General features: G+C 27.1%; 5 protein-coding genes across 5 annotated transcripts; 2 read left to right on the top strand and 3 right to left on the bottom strand.

The window, feature by feature from the left end:
• Window positions 1-1,112: 1,112 nt before the first annotated feature.
• Phum_PHUM204540 (copper homeostasis protein, putative) lies at window positions 1,113-1,926 on the top strand (the record flags this gene model as incomplete). The annotated part of the gene is made up of 2 exons (XM_002425457.1): window positions 1,113-1,139; window positions 1,198-1,926. The coding sequence occupies 2 exons, from the start codon at window positions 1,113-1,115 to the stop codon at window positions 1,924-1,926; spliced, it is 756 nt and encodes a 251-aa protein (XP_002425502.1).
• A 291-nt stretch (window positions 1,927-2,217) lies between these two features.
• On the bottom strand, window positions 2,218-5,802 carry Phum_PHUM204550 (Sideroflexin-1, putative; the record flags this gene model as incomplete). Its single annotated transcript, XM_002425458.1, has 8 exons — window positions 2,218-2,271; window positions 2,357-2,541; window positions 4,449-4,576; window positions 4,747-4,832; window positions 4,917-4,992; window positions 5,110-5,255; window positions 5,431-5,560; window positions 5,645-5,802. The coding sequence occupies 8 exons, from the start codon at window positions 5,800-5,802 to the stop codon at window positions 2,218-2,220; spliced, it is 963 nt and encodes a 320-aa protein (XP_002425503.1).
• Window positions 5,803-8,512: 2,710 nt separating this feature from the next.
• On the bottom strand, window positions 8,513-12,273 carry Phum_PHUM204560 (mitoferrin-1, putative; the record flags this gene model as incomplete). The annotated part of the gene is made up of 6 exons (XM_002425459.1): window positions 8,513-9,096; window positions 9,241-9,477; window positions 9,549-9,611; window positions 9,789-9,899; window positions 11,493-11,592; window positions 12,157-12,273. The coding sequence occupies 6 exons, from the start codon at window positions 12,271-12,273 to the stop codon at window positions 8,513-8,515; spliced, it is 1,212 nt and encodes a 403-aa protein (XP_002425504.1).
• A 520-nt stretch (window positions 12,274-12,793) lies between these two features.
• Window positions 12,794-16,419, top strand: Phum_PHUM204570 (uncharacterized protein; the record flags this gene model as incomplete). Its single annotated transcript, XM_002425460.1, has 7 exons — window positions 12,794-13,480; window positions 13,562-13,777; window positions 14,014-14,169; window positions 14,313-14,506; window positions 14,579-15,658; window positions 15,751-16,082; window positions 16,154-16,419. The coding sequence occupies 7 exons, from the start codon at window positions 12,794-12,796 to the stop codon at window positions 16,417-16,419; spliced, it is 2,931 nt and encodes a 976-aa protein (XP_002425505.1).
• Window positions 16,420-17,736: 1,317 nt separating this feature from the next.
• Window positions 17,737-22,179, bottom strand: Phum_PHUM204580 (uncharacterized protein; the record flags this gene model as incomplete). Its single annotated transcript, XM_002425461.1, has 15 exons — window positions 17,737-17,842; window positions 17,975-18,139; window positions 18,230-18,414; window positions 18,549-18,710; window positions 19,026-19,268; window positions 19,463-19,563; window positions 19,643-19,793; window positions 19,880-20,045; window positions 20,135-20,397; window positions 20,481-20,695; window positions 20,788-20,932; window positions 21,033-21,200; window positions 21,333-21,630; window positions 21,743-21,917; window positions 22,077-22,179. The coding sequence occupies 15 exons, from the start codon at window positions 22,177-22,179 to the stop codon at window positions 17,737-17,739; spliced, it is 2,646 nt and encodes an 881-aa protein (XP_002425506.1).
• Window positions 22,180-22,183: the final 4 nt, after the last annotated feature.

The following is a 22,183-nucleotide window of genomic DNA, read 5'->3' on the forward strand; positions in this document are numbered from 1 at the left end:
TTTTTATTTTATGATGGTGAACCTTTTTATTTTTTTTTAAATTAAAAACGTTTTAAAACAATAAAACCAAAAATAATAGAATCGAATAAATATATAAATATAGGTCAGAAAATTCCCCCCCCCCTCGTGAATTATTAAAAAAAAATAATAATATTTTTTTAAAATTATTTTGATTTCTAGTTAAAAATTATGAATGAGTTTTATAATATTTGATAATTGACCTAAATTTATTTTTTTTTATAAATTTCCACGAGAATAAAATTCGTTTTTATTATTTAAAATAAATTTTTTTATTAATTTTTATAATATTTTTTTTTATATAATGAAATAATAAAAGTCGATCTTATTAATCAATATTTTTTTTTTTTTTTAATTATTACATGATTAAATATTATTTTTATAAATAAATAAAACCGGTGGTGGGGGTGGTGGTGGTGGTGATGGTATTATTTCAATTCCGACAATTAAAAAAAAATACAAAAGAAACGGGGGGGGGGGGGAAACAATTAAATGTATGTATATTGTGAAATGTTGAGAGAGAGAGAGAGAGGGAATCCTTTTATTGTTAAAAATTATTTTCATTATTATTATTATCATTGTTGTTGTTGTTATTGTTCATTCCTGAATAATTTCATGATACAATATATTATAAATAAAATTTTCCTCTTTTTTTTTATGCCAAAAAAGTTTTTATAAAATTTAAAGTTTAATTATTATTATTATTTTTTGTTATCGTTAAAGAAAGAGCGCGCCATATACTACTACAACTACTACTACTACTCAAATGTTTATTCATAAAAATTTTTTCATTGTTAAAATAAAGTTAAATATAAAAGTAAAAATAAGTTTAAAGTTTAATTAATTTTAAAAAAGAAAAATAAAATAAAAGTCGGATTAAGAATTTATTTTAAAAACGTTTTTTTTATTAAATATGGTTTGTTTTTTTTTTCTTTTTTTTTTCTTTTAATTTAAGAAAAATTAACCGGTTTTGGTTATGATTTAATAATTATATATATATTTTTTAAAATTTTATTCCTTTAATGTCTCTTCATACGCAGGCGTACCATTAATAATTAATTATTATTACATAATAAAAGTTTTTTTTAATCTTTATGAACGACTTTTCGACGTTATCATTTGTTTTTAGCATACAATTATTATTATTATTATTATTATTATTGTTTTGTTTTGTTTTAGAATTTAGAGGTTTGTGTGGACAATATCGAATCGGCCCTATCTGCTGTTCGAGGAGGTGCTCATAGAATCGAACTTTGTAGTGCTTTAGCCTTAGGTGGTCTCACCCCTTCGGTGGGCGTTTTTAAAACCATTAAAAAATTAATTACTACAAAATGTGATATTTTTATCATGATAAGACCTAAATATAACACGGATTTCGTTTACGATGATAATGATATTAATGCCATGGAAGAAGAAATAAAAATATTCGCAGAAATGGGTGCAAATGGTTTTGTTTTTGGATGTTTAACCCAAGATGGAACGATCGACGTTGAAAAATGTAAGAAACTTGTGGAAGTTGCAAATGGATTTCCCTGTACTTTTCATAGGGCTTTCGATATAGTTAAAAATCCAGAAGAATCATTAAAAATTATTATCAATTTGGGATTTTCCAGAGTATTAACTAGCGGCCAGAAAAATTCTGCCATTTCGGGAGTAACTTTAATTAAAAAACTTGTTGAAATTGTTAAAGAGTTGAAAAGTGACGTCATTATTATTGCCGGAGGCGGTATAAACTCGAATAATTTAAAAGATGTTTTATTAGAAACAGGAATAAATGAATTTCACGGATCAGCAGCATTTAAATATTTTAAAGAAAAAAATATTTTTTTGACTGACGAGTCTGAGGTTAAAAAAATGATTTTCATTTCTCAAAATGTTATAAAAGAGAGAGAAATTCATTTACGTTAAAAAAAAAAAAAAACGAACTTGGAATTTTCGCATGAATATTTTCCTCTTTTTAAAATTATCACAACAGTCAAATTAGATTCTATATAACATATTAAAAACTTTTATTATTTATAAGTTACGAGATTTAATATAACAGTCATATATATATATATATATATATATATATATATATATTCATTTATATACGTATAATTATATAAAATATAAATAAAAATTCAATATATATTAAAAATATAAATTTTTTTTTTCCCTGTACGTTTTCTACTACCAGACGTTGTTAAAATTACTTATTCAGAGACCCTTATTGTAATAAACAACGTCTGTTCCGCTTTTACCAATTTTTGACTGAAATAAAAAATCAATTTTAAATTAATCATTAAAAATAAAAAATAAAAGTAAAAAAAAAAAATAATAATAATAAAGGGGGAACCTTTAAATCATCTTCCAAATCGGAAACTTTTATTGATGCCCTTTGCTCGAAGAGTGCACAGCACATGGGAGTGGCAAATGTTAAACAAATACCACAAATTAAAACACTCAGAGGTGTCGAAGACCACGGATAACATTTAAATAATCCTTTTGCTTCTAATTTGTTCATAATGATCGGCGTAATGACTGAAAATTATAATTACAACATAAAATACATATACATAAAAGTTTTTCTTTTCTTTTTAACAAAGCGTCGGCATATATACATCTAACGAAAAAAACATGAAACGTATACGATACGATTGATGAGGCGTAAATAAATGCAAAGAAAAATAAAACAAAAAAAAGACAAAAAATGACTGATTGATTGATAAAAAATATTCAATCAATCATCTCATGATCAATACTTAAAATTCACTTTTAATTAAAAACTAAAAACAATTTATTATTATTATTATTAAATAAACGAGATGAAATTTTAGGAGAAATAAAAAAAAATATTAAGAAATTATTATTTTTAATATTATTAATAATGATGATAGTAGCATGTTGTCCGTTGAAAATGCACACATATCTAGTATAAAAGTTTTTAAAAAAACGATCGTGGATTTAAAATTAATTTTAATTGACTATAAAAACATGACAAAGAAATGTATATTACGAACAATTGTTTTATTATTATTATTATTATAAAAAAACTCAATTTTTCAATCGTTAAGCAAAAACATAAATAAATAACTCTAAGAAAATCAAGAAAGAAGTGAATTAATATTTACAAAACGATTAAAAAAAAAAAGAAATTAATGTACAAAAACAAAGAAAAACTAAATAAAATAAAGTTGATTGTTATTATTATTATTATTATTTTAACAAAAAAACAAAAATATTTTATATTTAAACTAGAGTGATTTTAAAAGATTTTGGGATTAAAACTCACCCATCCCGGGGGCGCATAAATCTCTACTGATGATTGTACTCCTTATAGCAACATAAGCAGCATTAACAGAAAATCCATATTTTGTTCCGTTCTCGTCAAAAACCAATATTCCGTTTTTCAATTCTCTAAAGTCAAATAAAAATAACTCTAATTTTCCCTTTTTTTATTTTTCAACTCGTTTTTAATTAAATCATATTATAGATATAAATAAATCGACATAAAAATCTTTTTTTTTTTGTGTACGTACCATTTTAATAATAATAAAAATTGTCATTTTTCTTTCTCGCGATTTATTTTGAATTCAAATTATTGGTTAGTCACACTAAAAAAGTCATTTTAATATTAAAAAAAGGTTATTTTAAAAAAAAAAAAATTTATGATAATAATAATATTGTTAGAAATTAGCTTTTGATTTTATTAAAAAGCTTATTTGGTTTTTTTTTGTGCTGCTTTAATACAAATAAAAACTTTTTGAAAAAAAATCACTTTAATAGAAACGTACACTAGAACAACAGAAAATCTTCGACATTCAACTTGGTATTTCTAAAACCAAGAAAGAGAGAGGCTTAAGTAATTACATTTCAAATCGACATGACAAGAAAACCCATCAAAAAGAAAAAAAAATAATAAGAAACAAAATAAAAAGGAATAAAGTTTGCTGCTGCGTTGAAATAAGTTATAATTTTAGGTTATTGATTTCCTTCCTTAACACGACCAGACATTTATTTAGATATGAGTTTAAAGAAAATTCGAACCATATTTAAATCAACTATACATATATACAATTGAAAAAAAAAACAAATAAATTTTTCAATGGTCGATGATATTTAAAATACTTGCGCGAGTACCTAAGAAAAAAAAACATTAAAAACAAAATGGTAACAAACTGAACGGTGAGCAAAACAAACGGACAACATACTAATGAAAAATTTTATAATTTAACAATGCCAAGTGAAAAAAATTATTAATGATAATTTTATACGTGACAATTAAAAGATGTGAAAATTAAATAGTGATCAACATTATTATTATTTTTTAACCAGCGGGTTTTTTGATATGGAATCTTTTTCGTGAATACACTTTGTGATAATAAAAAAAATGAAAAAATCCCCAAAATCCCAATAGTATTTAATAATAATAATAATAATTTTATTACCCATTCCAGGTGAAGCCATGGCAATTCTACTGAATGTTACCGCTGTGATTGCGGCTGTTGCTGCATTTTTAGATTCTCCTAACTTATTACCATTTTCATCAGTAATTGTAATTCCATTAACTAACTCCCTTTATTTAATAAAAAAAAAAAAAAACAAACAAACAAATCTGAAAAATTTGGTCAATGTGAATAGCATTGTTATTTATCAAACACATGCAAAAGAATTCATAACAATCACTTAATTCAATTTGAAATAAGTGATTTTGAAAAACAGTTTAAAATAAAAAGTCTCACTCACTGCATTCTCATCATTGGAATATTAATGCAATTAGCTGCAGCAACAGCAACAAATGGCACAATTCTGCCAACAAGAGGAGGAAATCTCTGAAATAATTTAATAAAAAATATTTAATATTAAGTTTTAAAATAAATTATTGTTGAATCATAAAAAAGTCAAAAACTACTTACAGCTGCCATTTTATTTAATGATAAGGCTGTAACAAGAGCTCCTCCTGTGGCTAAGCAGTAAGACTTTCCAATTTGCCTATCCATAAAAATCATATACATCAGTTTTAAAATTTTTAATTTTGTAAAAAAAAAAAAAAAAAAAAGTAAATAAGATGTATATCACAAAATAAAATTGATAAAAAATAAAACTTACTCGACAGAAATAGCTGCATCTCCACTTCTATTTGTATAGTTGACGAGAGCATTGAAACTTTGATTAACCCATTGCCAAAATATGACTGCAGAATTACTTTTGTAAAAATTCATCATGCATCCAGTGATAGCCATATTCATTGGAACCTGTGAAATGAAAAATTTTAAAACGGTGCCATTACAATCAATCATTCATAAACCAGGTTTCTGCTTCTAACAACTAATTTAACATGAATGTAATATATATATATATATAGTTATGAATAATTTTTAAACCTTATAAGTCTCAAATAAATAATTATGTAGGTAAAGAGAAGAAAACCTGAGCTGACATTCTTCCGATTATATTCATCAGTTCCCCAGTATCAGGATGATAAGCTGAATCGTAAATTTCTTTTGCTCTCCACAAATCAGCATCGGACAAATTTTTCAGTTCATCCCATCTTTTATTTCTGTAAAAGTAATTGAGACAATTAAACAAAGCTAATTTTTTTTTTTTTTTTCATAAAGAAATCATTTTTTTTAAAATCACTTACTTTGCCGCTGTGACAATCCTTTTGGATTCTTCCAATGTGGCTGTTGAATTTAATAAATTTAATGGATTGGTGATTGAAAAAAAGTGTTTAGCTCTTCCCCAGTAAGTGCTTTGATCATATCTGGGTTTTGTTATATCAATGTTCCTATTTGAATCCATCTAACTCAAATCAAATAATTGTTTTCATTTAAAATAAAAATAAAAATTTCATTGATAAAAATTTTTTGTTGGAATCGTAATGTGTAAAGTTCACAGTTCAAGGTAAGATAAGTGACAAAAATAAATTTTTTTTTTTTTTTTGGCATTTTTTCCCGTTAGAAATAAAATACATTATTATTGAAACAAACCACCGTAAAATATAATTTTAAAAAATTTAGATAAAGTATGATTTTTAGTTAAAAATTTATTTAATAATTTTTACTTTTAAAGTTGTATTATTGTAACTCCAAGTGGAAAAAAATTTATCCTTTACCATATATGTAAATAGCGCAGTTCTCTTTCTTCTTTATATTAATAATAATTATAATACTTAATATTACTATAACTAATTATTATTTTTAAAAATTTAATATTAAAATAAAAAAAAAAAAAACTTACGGCCAGAAGGAAAATAAACCAGATAAAAATCTGTGAGACACTAAATTAAATGTTATCGCTCAATATGTTTTACGTGACATACTTAAAAACGCAGGCAGGGAATTTTTTTTTAAAGAAAAATTCCCTGTTTTAACCGATAAATATTTAAATGTATGTAATTACGCGTTTAATTATAAATAATAATTTTTATTTTACTTTAAGATATTTGTTAAAGTTTATTTTATAATTTTGTCACTTGAAAAAAAGTTTTTCAACCAATTAAAATCTTACTTTTACTTGTATCGTAAAAATATTATACTGTGAAGTATATGTTAAAACATAAACTAAATAAATTTTTATTTCAACAAAAATTTGATAGTAATTCGTGTTTTTTTTTCGACATTATTAATATAATAATGCTACGCAAAACTCCCACTGAATATCTTTCGTGAATATAGAATGAATGGATTAATTGTGGTGTCATCACAATTATGTATTACCAACAATTACACACAGACAAAACTGATTCTACAGACTACGAACTAAATGTAACGTAATCACGAGAAATTCCCCCCGAAAATGGTATAAATGAATAAAAGTTTTCGTTCCTTTGGGGTAAAACACCAGATACCCAAAAAAAGCGGGAAAAGGCTGACATATAGAATCCAAATACAAATGAAACGATTCTTGTCCTGTCCACGACATATTCACTAAACGTAAATTTGAAAAAGATTTTCAATAATTTAAAAAAAGAAATTGTACAGGAAATGGTATTATGTGAAATGGCTCTCATTTTCTTTTTTTGGAAAATTTTATAAAAAGCTCCACCGGTATTCTTAAGGAATCGGGTAGAAACCTGAAATAAATGGTGAAAAATTCCAATAAGTACATAATGAAACTCACCAAGAGTTAAAATAATAATAATGATTTTTTTTAAGGATTAGAATGTAATTTTTATTTTTGTTGTTTTAAAATAATTAAAAAAAAAAAAAACTTGACGTGTACTTAGTTTATTTGTTAGCAAACATTTATTATTTTATTAATCTCCAGAGATTGAACAAAATAATTTAATAAAAAAAATGAAATAAAAACATATGTAAATATTGAGAAACATGCCAAAATCAACGTTTTAAATAACATTATTTACATACCGTATTCATTTAAACCCTATTTTAATTGAACACATCCTCTCAAAAATATCTACAGTGCCAGCACTGCAGTTTCTTTAAAAACATTTTCAGTTTTTTTGCAGATTTTTTTTTTTTTTTTTTTTAAATAAAAAAATAAATATATTTATTCATTTATTGTAAAGATTGTTTTACTTAAAACAAAAATAAATTATTTAAGAAGTAAGATTTTTTTTTTTTTTTTAACCTACAATATTTCATTTTTAATTTAAATTTTAGTTAAGTTAATTAAAAATGAAATTAAATAATTTTGTCATCGGTAATAATTTATCTCAACTAAACTAGATATCTACTCTTACAAAAAAAAAAAAAAAAAACTATTCAGAATATACATATTTCACATTTAAAAAAAAATGATTTTTAATATCTTGTAATACAATAATTATAATAATAATTTAGTGCAATATCGGTCTAATATTGCGTAATTTTATGTTAATATTGAAAAAGCAACCAAATTATTCATATTCACATCTAATAGCAAGTTAATATCAAAAAAAACTTTTTTCCCTTTTTTTTTTTTTTAAATAGAATATCATAAGACAAACGTATGTAAAAAAAAAAATATTTTCTAAAATAAACGTTTTCAAATGCGTTACTTCCTAATAATTTTCGTTCGTAACGCAAAAATTTAAATAATATCAATTATTATATAATTATTTAATGAGTGAATATTTTCCCCCATATCTGTTCCGATGAAAAAAAAAAAATTAATCGAAAAATAATTTTAGCCTCGACTTTTTTTTTCTTATATTTTCATTTCTTTTCTTTTCTTCTTTTTTTAATAAAAAGAAAATAAAAATCACGGTAGTAAATATCTTATTAATATAGGAGGGAGAGAGAGAGAGAGAAAGAAAAAAAAAATTCAAAATCTTTGAGGTGTGTGTGTGTGTATATATATACATATATATATATATAGTAGGTATATGACATTAATATGGCCGGGAAATATATATATATAATCTTACTTCTTTTAGAAGCTCTGCAAAATAACTGAGAAGTTTTCTTCTTTCCAAAGCTACAGTAATAAAATACACTATTCTTAATTAATTTAATAAAAACTTCTGAATTCCTCGAAAATTTAAAATAAATTTTTTTTTTTTTTTCTTTTACTCAAAAACTTCTGTTCCAGATATAATGGATGGTCTCCATTCTGATTTTTCAAAAATAGTAGTCCTTTCGTGGTTTTCCTGTGGTAAAGTCTTTTCGTTACATTTACATTTTCCTACTGAATCATTTTCTAATGATTCCGGTATTGCATTACTCCAACAACCTGGATCGAAATTAGTTAGAGTGCAACTTCCAGACAATACGTTTTCCATTTCTTGATTTTGTTCTAACGGTTTTATAGGCTCGAGGTTAACTTCTGATAAAAGTAAAACGGGCCTTAACTTAGATGAAATTTGTCGGTCTGACACTAGAACGGTCGGTGTTATTGATTTATTGCTACACTTCACTTCGAATTTTTGACGGGTTAAAATGTACTTGAAAAGTTCATACACAGACCAACAAATTGCCGTTGAAGGCACCTGATAAACGACTCGGGGATACAACCCTTTCCAAAAACCCCAAATTCCACTAACTCTGTACACGGTGTTGATTCCAGCGAGCATTCCTTTCACTTTATGCTGTTGAGTGTTAAGCAAAGTTTTAACGACATCTAAAGGTGTTGTCAGAGCTGCTGCCACTGCCCCTTTATCAAAATACAAAAAAAAAAAAAAATTAAATTTAAAGTCAGAGAGTATACATCTATTTGTTGTCAAATCGATGACCGAGTAAAAATTGATTTATTAAAAATAAAATTATGAGTAAATAATAAATGAAAACTTGTTTTTACCTGCAACCGCCCCACTTATTACGTGAGCCATCGGGTTATAAACCCGCTCTTTATTTGTTAAACTTTGACATCTTTCGTAAGTCATAAAATGAACTATCTGAAAAGGTATATTCATTGCCAATTGTGTGGTATACGACCTGTAGAATGCCCTGATTCCTTCTGCTTTATAAACGCGACTAACACAATCCAAAATTGATTTGTAAGGGCTGTTGTACATTTGTAATCTCTGTTTTACAACTGGAAATATTACATTCGATTACGATTATTATATATCGTTTAAAATTTTAAAAAATTTATTTAAATTCTACCTTCAGTAGGAGTCATTACTCCGTCGTGAAAAAGTGTCGCTATCATCCCTGAAATTCCGGCAGCTGTAATTATAATAATAGATAATTATTATTATTATTATTACTAAAAAAAAAAATTCAAACGCTTATGAGAAATATTCAAATTTAATCAAATACATTTTTCCTTTTTTCTAAGTCAATATAAAATTACGTAGACAAAAGGTATATAAAAAAAAAATCATAATTAAATAACAAACATACCGACATAAGATGGTTTACTGCTGGATTCTTGTAGTTGATCTTTAAGATGTTCATAAATTGAAAAATACATGGCATGGGCTGGACCAGCTCCAGCCACCACTACACTCATACCTGAAAAAGAAACGTGCTACACAAAATGATTTTAACCTTGTTACGCATGAAAATGTGCCATTTTCAAAAGTTTTTTTTTTTTTTTTTTTTTTTACGTACCCAAAAACCTGTAGGCATATATAAATTAAAAGTACTCAGAATTTTTGTTTTTTTTTTTTTTTTTTTTTTTTTACAAACATATTTTAATTGATATTTTTGAGGGAAATCATTTTTATTTTGAAGAAAATATAAATTATAAAAAATTCTCTCTCTCTCTCTCTCTCTTTTTCTTTTTAAATAATACAGTAAAAAAAAAAGAAAAAAAAACCATTTAAATGTAATTTAATTAATTAATATTTAGCTTTTATATTTAAGCAACAAACTTTATGATCGTCGTTAAAAATAATTTTAATTCAATTTATTTTAAGAAAATTCGAAATGACGATATTATTCGTGTAATATATACATATATATATAGTCAATTTAAACCTCTTAGTTGCCTTTATATTAATTTTTAATTAAATTTTATATATAATATTATGTGTCATTTAACGCGCGTGATTTACTTTGCCATTAAAAACAAAAAAAATAAAAAAAATAGAAAAAAACCGAATGGCAAATCTACCTCTCTTTCTCTCTCTCTCTCTCTCTTTTTACGACATCTTTCGGGCTTATTGAAAGCTCGGCCAAGGATTCTAAATAAAAACAATCAAGTCGTTTATTCCGATTCGTTTTTCCTTCGTATCGTAGGACAAATAAAAAATAATCAATAAGTTTTATCAATAAATATTTTACATCATTTTAAAATTTGTAAAACGCATCTATCGATGAACATTCTTTTTAAATTTACCAAAATAGTTAAACCAATTAAATGCACACACGCACTCACACACGCGTAAATCTCAATTGAAAGAAAGAAAAAAAAAAAAAAAAATTTATTAACCGATGATGATTGTGTAGATTTTTGAAGCACAAAAAATGAAAATTATTGTTAAATAATAAATGAAAAAAAAAAAAAAAAAAAAAAAAAAAAACAATACCATTATTATTAGGTTGTTAATTTAAAGAAGTACTTATTTTGCCTTTCACTGCCATTAAATAGTATATTATTATGGGGATCAATATCATTACAAATAATTTATTTATTTATTCACTTTTTCGTTCTCTTTAAAAATAACAACAAAATATTAAGTCAATAAAATTTATGACTTCTTATAAAATCGAATAAGTTAATTTACCAGTTAAAAAAAATGGTGATTGCACTTAATGAGCATGACTTAAATACTCTAAAGTTCAAAAATAGCTTTTCAATGAAGATATTCAATATTATTTATATTTATTTTATATTTAGTCTCATATTATTTGTAAATTTTTAATAGACAATAATGAAATTTATAAACCATCTAAATTTCAGTAATATTCTCTTTTTTCTTTTACCGAATTTCAATTAATAACACTAATAATTTGCTTCTTATCGCTCACTCACTCTCTCATGCACATACAAAAAAAAAACCGTTTTCTTTTAACATATTTTTAATTTTTTGCCTTCTTTGAAGCTCATCTTTATTATTTTAAATTTTACTATTATTTAACAAGGAGAAAATGTAAATTTACCTCTGAAAAGCCTAAACATTCCTTCCTGCCTCACGACCAATGTTAATCCTTGCAAAGGATTACTGTAATTTACTTGAGGAGATAAACTTTGCATTCTAGTCTGCAAAAGAAAAATTAACACAATTGTATAATGTGAATAGAGAGACAATATTAATGTTACAAAAGTAGTTAAAGAAGAAAAAAAAAAATTATTAAATAACTGTAGAACTGTGATAATCTAGGAATATACTCCAAAGTGTCTATATATATATATATATATACATGTATCTGCATATAAACATGAGACACTGTGTTTGTTTGTGTTTGTGTTTCTGTTTGCAAAAAGTAAATGCATGCATTCAATTTTAAAAATATTTATTTTATTTTTTCTTCAATTATAATTCCTGGAAAATTGAAATGAATGGCAAACTATAAAAACGTAAAACGTTTAATTTGTTTTAGGGTCGCTTTAAGAAAAATTAAATCGACGAACGAAAAATCGCGACATCGCTGTAATGAGAAAAATAAGAAAAAAGAAAAAAATTTTCACATTGCCATGACGGAACAATTTTAAAGAACCCGATCGAAAATTATGAAAATTAGGAATCCAAACGGTCTTAGTTTTCTCCAGGCCGACGATTTTCAAACTGACAAGACCTGTGCTAAACAAAAAATATGATTTTACCTTAACTGAATCGAAAGGATACATAACGCAATGCTCCAGAACACCCGCAATAGCTCCTGCTGTCATATGGACTGCAAAATTTTTCGTAGGAAGCGATTCATATTCGTCAAAGTCCATAATAATTAATTTTGAAATATTTATTAACTTACACTGGTTTACAATTTACAGAACGGGTCACGTAAAAAAACAAATGCGGCAGAATTTAAAATTTAAAAACTATTCGGTCAATTTTCAGGTGAGCTATAAACGTTTTCTCGCTAGCCGACGACAATTGCGATCAAAACATCTCGCGATAAAACGCGCGTCTCGCACTCAGTGAGATTGATGAAATTTTAGAAACAATTTTTTCATGCGTTTTACAGCAAGAATTTATTTTCGAATTCAATTAATATCTCACGGCGTTTACGTTTTTAAGGAAAAATGGCGACTGTTTTGCTGTGGTGAAAAATTTATTGTTGATTTTTTTCATCGTTCGGGCCTTCGATTTCTTTTCGCGCGGTAAACATTTAGAATTTCTGTTTTGCGAGAACTGTGCTTTCCGAAATACGCACGGTTCAATGCTCTAGTATGAATTTTTACGGTTGTCGTCATTTTTTTGTGCTTTCGTTTACACATTAGTCAATAAATTTAATCGCCCATGGCGGCCAGTGTAATTGGCATAGGACCTTCTTGGTTGTACAGAAGGCAAATGGGCATGAAAAATTGTCTCGGTACCAAAAATCACATATACGAACAAATGTATTCAAATATACTTCCTTACGGAAGCTGGGACCACACTTTTAATAATACTTACACTAGCGTACACGGTGGTGTTTTCTGTTTGGAATTTTCACCGGAAGGTTCTCTATTAGTGGCAGCCTGCGAAAAACGAAGCGTGCTGTTGTTCGATCCCCTTACCCACAAGAGAATCAACACAGTAGAAAATGCTCATTTGGATTGCGTGAACTGTATAAGGTTTTTAGATTCGAGATCGTTCGCGACTTGCAGTGATGATTTTACTGTCGCACTTTGGGATGCTAGAAACCTAAACAAAAAAGTGAGAACTTTGAAAGGTCATTCAAATTGGGTCAAAAATATTGAATATTCTCCACAAGATGGTCTGCTTGTAACATCTGGATTTGATGGAAGCATTTTAACTTGGGAAATGAATACATACAGAGAAGAGGGTGTTACATACAAAAAAATTTTTTCAACAAATGGTCTCATGAGAACAAGGTTGACCCCTGATGCATCTAAAATGATAATATGCACAACTGGAGGTTATTTAATAATAATACACAACTTGGATTTAAATTCAATGGGTCAAGATCTAGAAGGATTTAAAGTGAGCTATAGATTGTTCTAGATTTTTTTCATTAAAAATGATGTACTTCAATGGAAATCATTGATCTTTTTTTTTCTTCAGCCAAACATGTATCGTTTAATGCAACTAAGTCAAACAGTTCTTCCGATTGCATCAGATTTTACTCACTTGTTTCGAGGTCATGGAAAGCGAAATAGAGTAGAATTCATCACAGATTTTCCAGAAGGAGATGATGCAGAAGTTGTGTCTTCTCTTCAAATTCATCCAGAAGGTCATTTAGCCATTAGTAGAAATGTTAGCAACAATGAAAAGTCTGAGGTAACTGTAAACAAGAAAATGAATTCTTTTAATTGTATTTATTAATTTTAATGTTAATAAAGAATTTTCAAGGTTCTAATATTAGAGATTTGTTCAAAAATTAGTTAATTTCCTTTGTAAACTTTTGTTTATTGGTATTTTTGTTCATCTCAAAAAAAAATTTATATTTTTATATTATATATCACACCTTTTTATTGTATATAATTTATGTTATTTTTTGTTTTGGTTGACTTTAGTGGTCTTGTATTCACAACATAGAAGAAATAATGGGTTCAGATGAATCAGAATATGGAGATGAGGAAGATGAAATTGATGTATGCAGACCAATGGATTGGGCAGGTTCAACTGAATCAATATCAACAACTCCAAGCTATATTATTCAGCATTCAACAGTACGGGTAAAATTTTACAAATTTAAAAATTCTTTTTTTTTTTATTTTTTTGTTAAATATAAATAATAATTTGATCCGCATTTTCTCTTCACATCGTAATGTTTAAAAAATTCAATAAAATCTTAATCATTTTTTTAATTAAGAATGAAAGACCAGGAAATACTGAAAGAGAAGTTTCCGAACATCGAGACTTACCTGTATCGGCTTCTGACGTTTGGGAAGCACTTGTTGCTATACAAGAAGCAAGAATCAGACGGGAGACCGATCGATTGGCTTCAGAAATGTCAGTTGGTCAAATGTTCAGACGTCAGGCGATGGACACAGATATTCAATCTAGGTAGACCATAACTTATTATTCAAATGTTTAATAAAGTAGTATGAAACTTTTTTCAATTATTTTATTTTGTAGATCGGTTATTTTTAATAATCGAATATTCGTAACTAGAGTTTTACCTGGTTTAAATCATACAAATAATAGTAATGGAGAGTCCACTCAAGGATCCGTAGAATCATCTTCTGATGTCCATAATACCACACTTCGAAGTTTGAGTGTTTTAAAATCTAAAAATAATAATTATCGTAAATACCGTTCTTCAACATTTTTCGGATCTTGTAGGATGAATTCAGAAAGGAAAATACTTGCTAGACAGCGATACACATCTCTTTACCGACGATCTCTTGTTGGTCAGTACGATCGAACTTCAATTTATCGAAAACCAATTTATAATAGAAGAAAAATAAAATTGAAAAAATTGAAACCTAGCGTTAAATTAAATACAAGCTACGAAATAAACGAAACACGTAGATTGCAAGGTGAATCAGAAAATGAAAGGCTGTTAGTAACTCGTGATTCAAGAGGGGAAGCTTCTTGTTCTAAAACTTTTAGTTCCGAAACTAATAAAAATTTATCCAAGTGTCTAAATTTAAATTTTAAAAATATTACACCGGAACTAAATTCAAATGATAGTTTTTTGCAAGAAACTTTACCCACAGTGAATGATTCCCCTAATTGTCCAAGAAATGATTTAAATGTGATCGAAGATAACGAAAACACTAATCGTGTCATTAGTAATAATAGTAATAATAATAATAATAATGATAATAATTTAAATGGTGATCTAAACACTTCGTGCGAAGCAATAAAACGAGGAGAAAGTGCTATAACCGATGATGGAGATTTTAAAAAAGAAATTAAAAAAAGGAATATGTGTAGGAAAATTGATTACACCGAATCTTCACGTACGAATTTTGAAGGATCTGAATCACAATCATCAGAAGGAAATGATTTCAAAAATTTAGAAAATAACCATTCATCATCTTCGAGTGCGTCTCACCGAAATGAAACTTTGACGTCTTCTTCTCAACTTCCCGTAGAAACAACCGAATCCGCATCATCTAAAAAGAAAAAAACAATTTTAATGGGAGTATTTAAGGCTGGAAATGAAAATGGGATTAAAGGAACTAGCATGAGAAAACATAATGTAGCCACGTAAGAAATATCACAATGATATTTAATGAAAAAGTTAAGAGCCGAATAAAAATATTTGTGTTAATACAAGAATCATTTTAATATTGTTACAGGGTCACAGTATCCTCACCGACTTCAATAGCGACAAAATCTTCTTCGAGCAAAAATAATTTATCTCAAACCGAAGAGCAGAATCCAAAAGGAAATTTTCAATATAAATCAAGTAGAAATATAAATGATTGCACTCGTAGGAACGAAAATAGTTGTGTCGCCAAAAGAAATTGTACAAATGTTAAAACAGGAAACACCTGTAATGTTGGCACAAGTAAAGAGAAAAAAAATAATACATCGTCGTCGAGAAATTCTATTTTATCCTTAAATAAAAAAATACATTTAAATACAAGAAGACTGACACATTATGTTGAAGAGCCTAATTTGGGTAGAGGTAAGGGTAGTAATAACTTTGGGTAATTTGGGTAGTAATAATAACTCTCTCACAATTATCATTATTTTTAGGTTTTATTAAAGAACTCTGCGTTTCTCCTGACGGTAGAATAATATGCTCACCATTTGGAAACGGTATACGACTTTTGTCATTTTCAGCTACAGTCCAAGATGTCTTTCACTGTTATCCGCCTTCTCCTCCCATACCCCTACACGAGCTTACCCTAAATATAGCTCATACGGATATCGTAGTCAGTACTAAATTTAGTCCTTTTCATAATCTTTTGGTAAGTGGTTGTTTGTCGGGAAAGATAGTTTATTATCAACCGTTTTTTTAAACATTCCTTATTACAATTCAATTATTTAGTATAATTATTATTATTATTATTAAAAAAAAGTGGTAAAAATTGTGTGATTTTTAATAAAAATTATTAAATTACAATTTTTTAAATTTATTTATTTAAAAATTATATTTAATTATCGTTTAAAAGAAATTTTTGTTATGAAAAATATTTTTATCTAATTTACTCCTTAAAATTTAAATTATTATGGAAAATTTTTTAAATCTGTTTATCCCCTTGTTGAAAGGTTTAATTAAAAAAAAAAAAAGGTTAGTAAAATTAATAAAAGGTGTTATTACGAGCCAAGAAAATTTTAAATTTCTTATTTATTTTTTTTGGGTATACTTACTCACCTTCGAATTAATTACATCAAATAATTAGAAAAAAAAAAAAAAAACAATTTTAATAATTTCCTTTTGAAAACGCGGATCAGAAAATAAAAAAAAAAAATTCCACCGAATTGTAAATGACTCGATCCTTTCTTTTATTTTTATTTTTTAAATAACCTTAACAATAACATAAATTAAAATAGAATTTAGAGTAAATTTAAAGAATTGGAAAAAAAAGAAAAATTAGTTTAAAAAAAAAAAAAAAAAAAAAGAAAAATTTATTGGATACACAAAAATTATCAAATAAAAACGAGACACACACACACAGTTGTATATATATATATATATATATATATATATATATATATATATATATATATAGTTCGTTGAATATTTTTTTTTTTTTTAAATACATGTATTTGTATGTAATAATAGCTCAAAAAAACATTTTATTATTATTATTATTATTATAATTGTTTAAAAAAAAAAAAAAACGACTGCTTGAACGATGATAAACTTTTTTCGGTGGGAAAATTATTTTATCTTAAACTACTAAATTATTTGAAAATTTATTATTAATAAAGTTTTATAAATAATTAAGGGGAAAAAAATTTTTTTTGTTGCCAGAGATACTGATTTTTACTTAAATGAAAAAAAAAATTAATTTTTTTTATTTTTTATTTTATTAGGAATGATTAAGAAAAGTTATCTTACAGTTAACTATATAATTTTTATCTTATTATTATTATTATTATTATTAATAACTAAGACCCAAATAGTAGAGAAAAAATTTTAATTTTTTATTTATTGGTAAATGACCGAAAAGTACCAAACGTAAAAAAAAAAAAACTAACAAAACACAGAATAATAAATTAATTTGTAATTTGAGCTATTAGAATGAAACTTTTGCAAATCGACACAAATTAAATTTTTATTAAATAAATATTATAGATGATTACAATGTTTAGGGTAATTAAACAAAATATCATCTGCGAGGTTGATTATCGGTAATCATTGTTCTTCTTCTATCCCTTTCAAGTTCTTCTTGCCTCATCCTATCCCGAAACCTTTGCTCATCTTCCAGTTTAAGTCTGAACATAAATAAATAAATGCATAATAATAATAATAATAATAATATTTCGGTGGAATGCGTTTATAATTTTGATCCGGCGTTTTAAAAAATTTAAAAAAAAAAAAAAAAAAAAAAAGTTTTTTTTACTTACCTTGATTCGTGCATGGAAGGGTTGACGAGACCCATAGAAGAAGTCATAAGATTAGGCGACGGGTACCTTAATGAGTACAATGGATGCGTGAAAGGAGATGTTAAACCCGGATAAAGCGGCGGCCGAAACATTCCGCAACGTTCTAGATACAATTGTTCTTCTATTCTGCTTGAATAAAAAATTTTAATTGTAACACCCGTATAAACGCGTATAAAATAAGGCAAAAATAATAATAATAATAATACTTGTAGTTACCTATATGAGTGTTGCAAAGGCGCAGGGTAGAGAGCCGAATGGTATGAAGCATAAGCTGCCGATTGTAAAGACAAAGGGTAATGAAAAGGTAAACCAGTAGCCGGAACTCTTTCTCTGTCTTCAGACCTATAAGGCTGAAAACTGCTTCTACTCGGGGTAAATTTTTCATTCGTTGTGATTTCTTCCTATTAAAATAAGAAAAAAAATTAGATTTATCTCTGATACATAAAACAATTATAAATGAGGGGGAAAACGTTTGAATAAGTTTTACTATTAATTCATCAACAAAAAAAAAAAAATTAATCATCATTTATTTTACTTTTCTATGGGCGTGATCGTTTTCGGTAACAATATCAGACTCTTCATTAGGTCCAGCATTTTTGGCTAAATTACGAAGGGCAGCAGCAAAGGAACGACTTAAAGAACTTTGTGAATTCGTATTACTGCGACCTGGTATACCGGAACAAGTTACACTCGAACCCTTTGAAATTCTTATATTTCCTAAAATTTTTAAAAATTATTAAAATTTTGTGAAACAGAAAATTTAATTCAATAAGAAAAGTAAATGTCTCTCTGTATTTTACACATACCTGAATCTACTTTTTCAAGAGCATTACTTTTAGATGCAGGTACTGAATTTAATTTTTTTTCTATCATTTTTGGAGAACATATTTTTTTACCAACCCTCGTCAATCCGGGAGGTACCTAAAAAAAAAAAAAAACATTAAAATAAAAAAATATACATTTTTCATCAAACATAATACTTTTAAAAAAAAAAAAATTTTAAATGACTTACTACTTTTTCTGATCGTTGACCACTGGGTAATCGAGCCACCGCTGCTTCAGGAGAATCTTCGGGAGGAGGTGGTTGAATTATCCAATTATATTCCCTTTTATCTACTGGTAACCCCCAACGCTCGTACTCCTGAGATTGAGTTCTGAGAGTTTCGTAGCAATCAAGGCAGACGACTGCGAAATCTCCATTTTCAAGTAAAAGACTTTTTACCGGTTGTTTGTGGTCTCGCAAAAATGGAAAATCCTCGAAAAATAAATATTTTATGTTATTATTTTATTAGGTTAATAAAAATTTTCAGACATTCGCAATATTACATAATCCCATATTCACGTAAGATAAATAATTTTGAATAATGTTCAAATTCGAAGGAAGAAAAAAAAAACTTAAATAAATTATTACTTTGAAGATTTTAAAAAATCACGTTCGGTTTTACTTACTTTAATGGGTAGAGCTCTTACTCTTTTTCTATAAGTTGTTACTCCGCAGACGTAACAACAATAATCCCTTACATTATATTCTCTTTCATTTTGACTAGTATCTAAAATAAAAAAAATAATTTTTATTCGAGTTTATTTTAAATTAAATAATCAAATTTTTTATATTTATTATTTACTTACTAGAATTGGTTCCTTTATAATTTTTCCATTGAGTTAAGAGTGAATGATAACAAAATGTACAGACTAAAGCGCTTCCATCTTCTCTTAGCTGCTCGACATTGGATGCAGGTGTGTGATTCAAGAGAATTGGAAAATATGGGGCATTTCGACCCTAAAATATGTTATACGAATAATTCATAGTATTCGAATAGTTCAATTCATTTAGTACTGAAAATGAATCATTTACATATGAATTACCTGCGGCTTTGAGTATAATACCCTTGCCAACGTCAAATCAGAGTGAAATCCGCACAAATAACAATAAATAGAAGAACCCTGAGATCCAGGAGATGGAGGAGAAGAAGTGCCTTCTTTCCAATTTCCTGGAATTCCATTTGAAAGATTTGGACTAGGTAACTCGTATCTTAAAAGAAAAGAAATGTAATAAGTAATTAATAAAATAAATTTGTAATAGAGAAAAATTAATGTGATAAATCAAAATAAGTATTTTACCTTCTGTGTTCTAATGGTATTCTTTCGTTTTCCAACGATTCCCATTGCGAGGCCAAATGATTAAAGCATTTGCAACAAGCTAATATTCTCCCATGGGAATCCATACAGGAATTTTCAGATTTTCGAGATATTGCTCTAAGGCAAGGAAAATGCATAGCGTGAGAATTCATTCCCTCCGCAGAAGTAGACAGCCACTGCATTGAAGAAAGATTACATGTTGCAGCACAAATGTAACATCGGAAATTTTGCTGCAAAGACTTATCCTAAAATTACAATAAACATTAATATATGTATTTATTTCCAAGAGTGATATAAATAAAATTCAATCGTATCAATTCATCCTCACCTGTCCGTTTGAATCACAAAATTGAGTTTTAACATTACGAGAAGTTTCATTAGATTCAGAAGAATGACGTTGGAGATCATACGGTTTAAAACGAATGTCAGATCCAACTGATTGGTTCGATCCAGAATTATTACCTAATGGATTTGTAACTCTAGTGGAGGGAGATGGACTTTTTAAACCCATTCTAACGCTGCAGTTAATCGGGGAAGACTCTTCTGCAATTTATTCGTTTTTTAATTTATTTAAATAAAATACATGTAGCCGAAAATAAAATTTATTATTATTAATAATGATAATATTTCTGTACCCAAATTCGACATTTTATTAAAAACTTGGTGTTTTTGAGGTATTGATTTGTAGCAAATGCAGCACACTTGAACCATTCCCTGAGGAGATATGGGGCTAGCTCCGGGTGGTGGCTTTAAATTATTAATGAATGGAAAATACATTTCCTGTATTGTACAAAAAAAAAAAAAAAAATTTTTTTTTAAATTGTCATGTGTAATTTCCTTTGCGTGAAACGGCTCCAATAAAAATTTCAAACGCTCTTACCTTTTCACTATTTGGACAACAATATAATAACCTTATAGAACTCGAAGGATATTCTAATGCACAAGTATAACATATAAATGTTGTAGTATCAAGAGATGATGTCTGTCTTTTTCTTAAAACGTAATTTCTTTCCGAGTGATCTGTACCCTGAACACTATAAGCATGCCACTAAAAACAATATTTAAAACCAATATTATTGAGTAGTAATCGAAAATTTAATTATCGCTTAAAATTTTTTTTTATCTTTTTCTTTATAATTATTAAAACAGTAAAACATATACAAATAAATGCACATCAAACCTGCTGTAATAAATGACTTTGGCAAGCGGAACAAGCTTGAACATGTCCAGTTGAATCCATTGGTCTAGATCTGCTTGGCCTGGGGTGGAGCATTAAAGAAGGAAAAAATGGTTCTTGAATAGATCCTTTATCTGCTGCACCACCTTCTTTATTTTTTAGGTCTACTGGCATGGCTGATATGTTTGAAAGAGAACCACGACGAAATTCATCTCCGCAGACATAGCAAACTTCTGTCATTGAATTTTTATCTGGCATACTGAGATCTAAAATATCAGCAACCCGACCTGTTGGTTCAGAGCTGAAATAAGAATACCCAAAAAATTAAAGATAATTTTTATAAAAAAAAAAAAAAAAAAAAAAAAAAAAAGATAAAAATTAAATTGATTGAATTAAATAAAACTAAAGCTCACTTAAAAAAATTTAGAGCCTTGCTTGGCTCTTCAGACTTTAAACATTCTTTATTTATATTTCTCAAATCTAATGCTCCATTGACTACGCTTGGTACATCAGTAAATTTTTCAACAAGCTGAGGTTGAGAAGATGTAGTAATACCAACTTCATTTCCAGAAGAAGGCCTATTTATTTCTCTGAAAAAGAATTTCAATGTTGCATAATATAGAAATTTTTTAAATTTTTATCGAATACAGAAATTTATGTATTAAAAATATATATATATATATTTAAATTACCTTTGCAAGTCTGCAGAAAGTCCTAATACCTGTGAAGCATATTCCCCTTGTAAACCCATATTGGCTCCAGTGTAAGGCATACCATCAGTTCTTTTTAGCCAATACAGCCTTCTCCCATGTGGAGTATTTTCTTTTTCGTAATTTTCCCATTGTTGCATTAGA

Source organism: Pediculus humanus, genomic scaffold (assembly GCF_000006295.1).
Source record: "Pediculus humanus corporis 1103172107555 genomic scaffold, whole genome shotgun sequence".
Taxonomy (NCBI): domain Eukaryota; kingdom Metazoa; phylum Arthropoda; class Insecta; order Psocodea; family Pediculidae; genus Pediculus; species Pediculus humanus.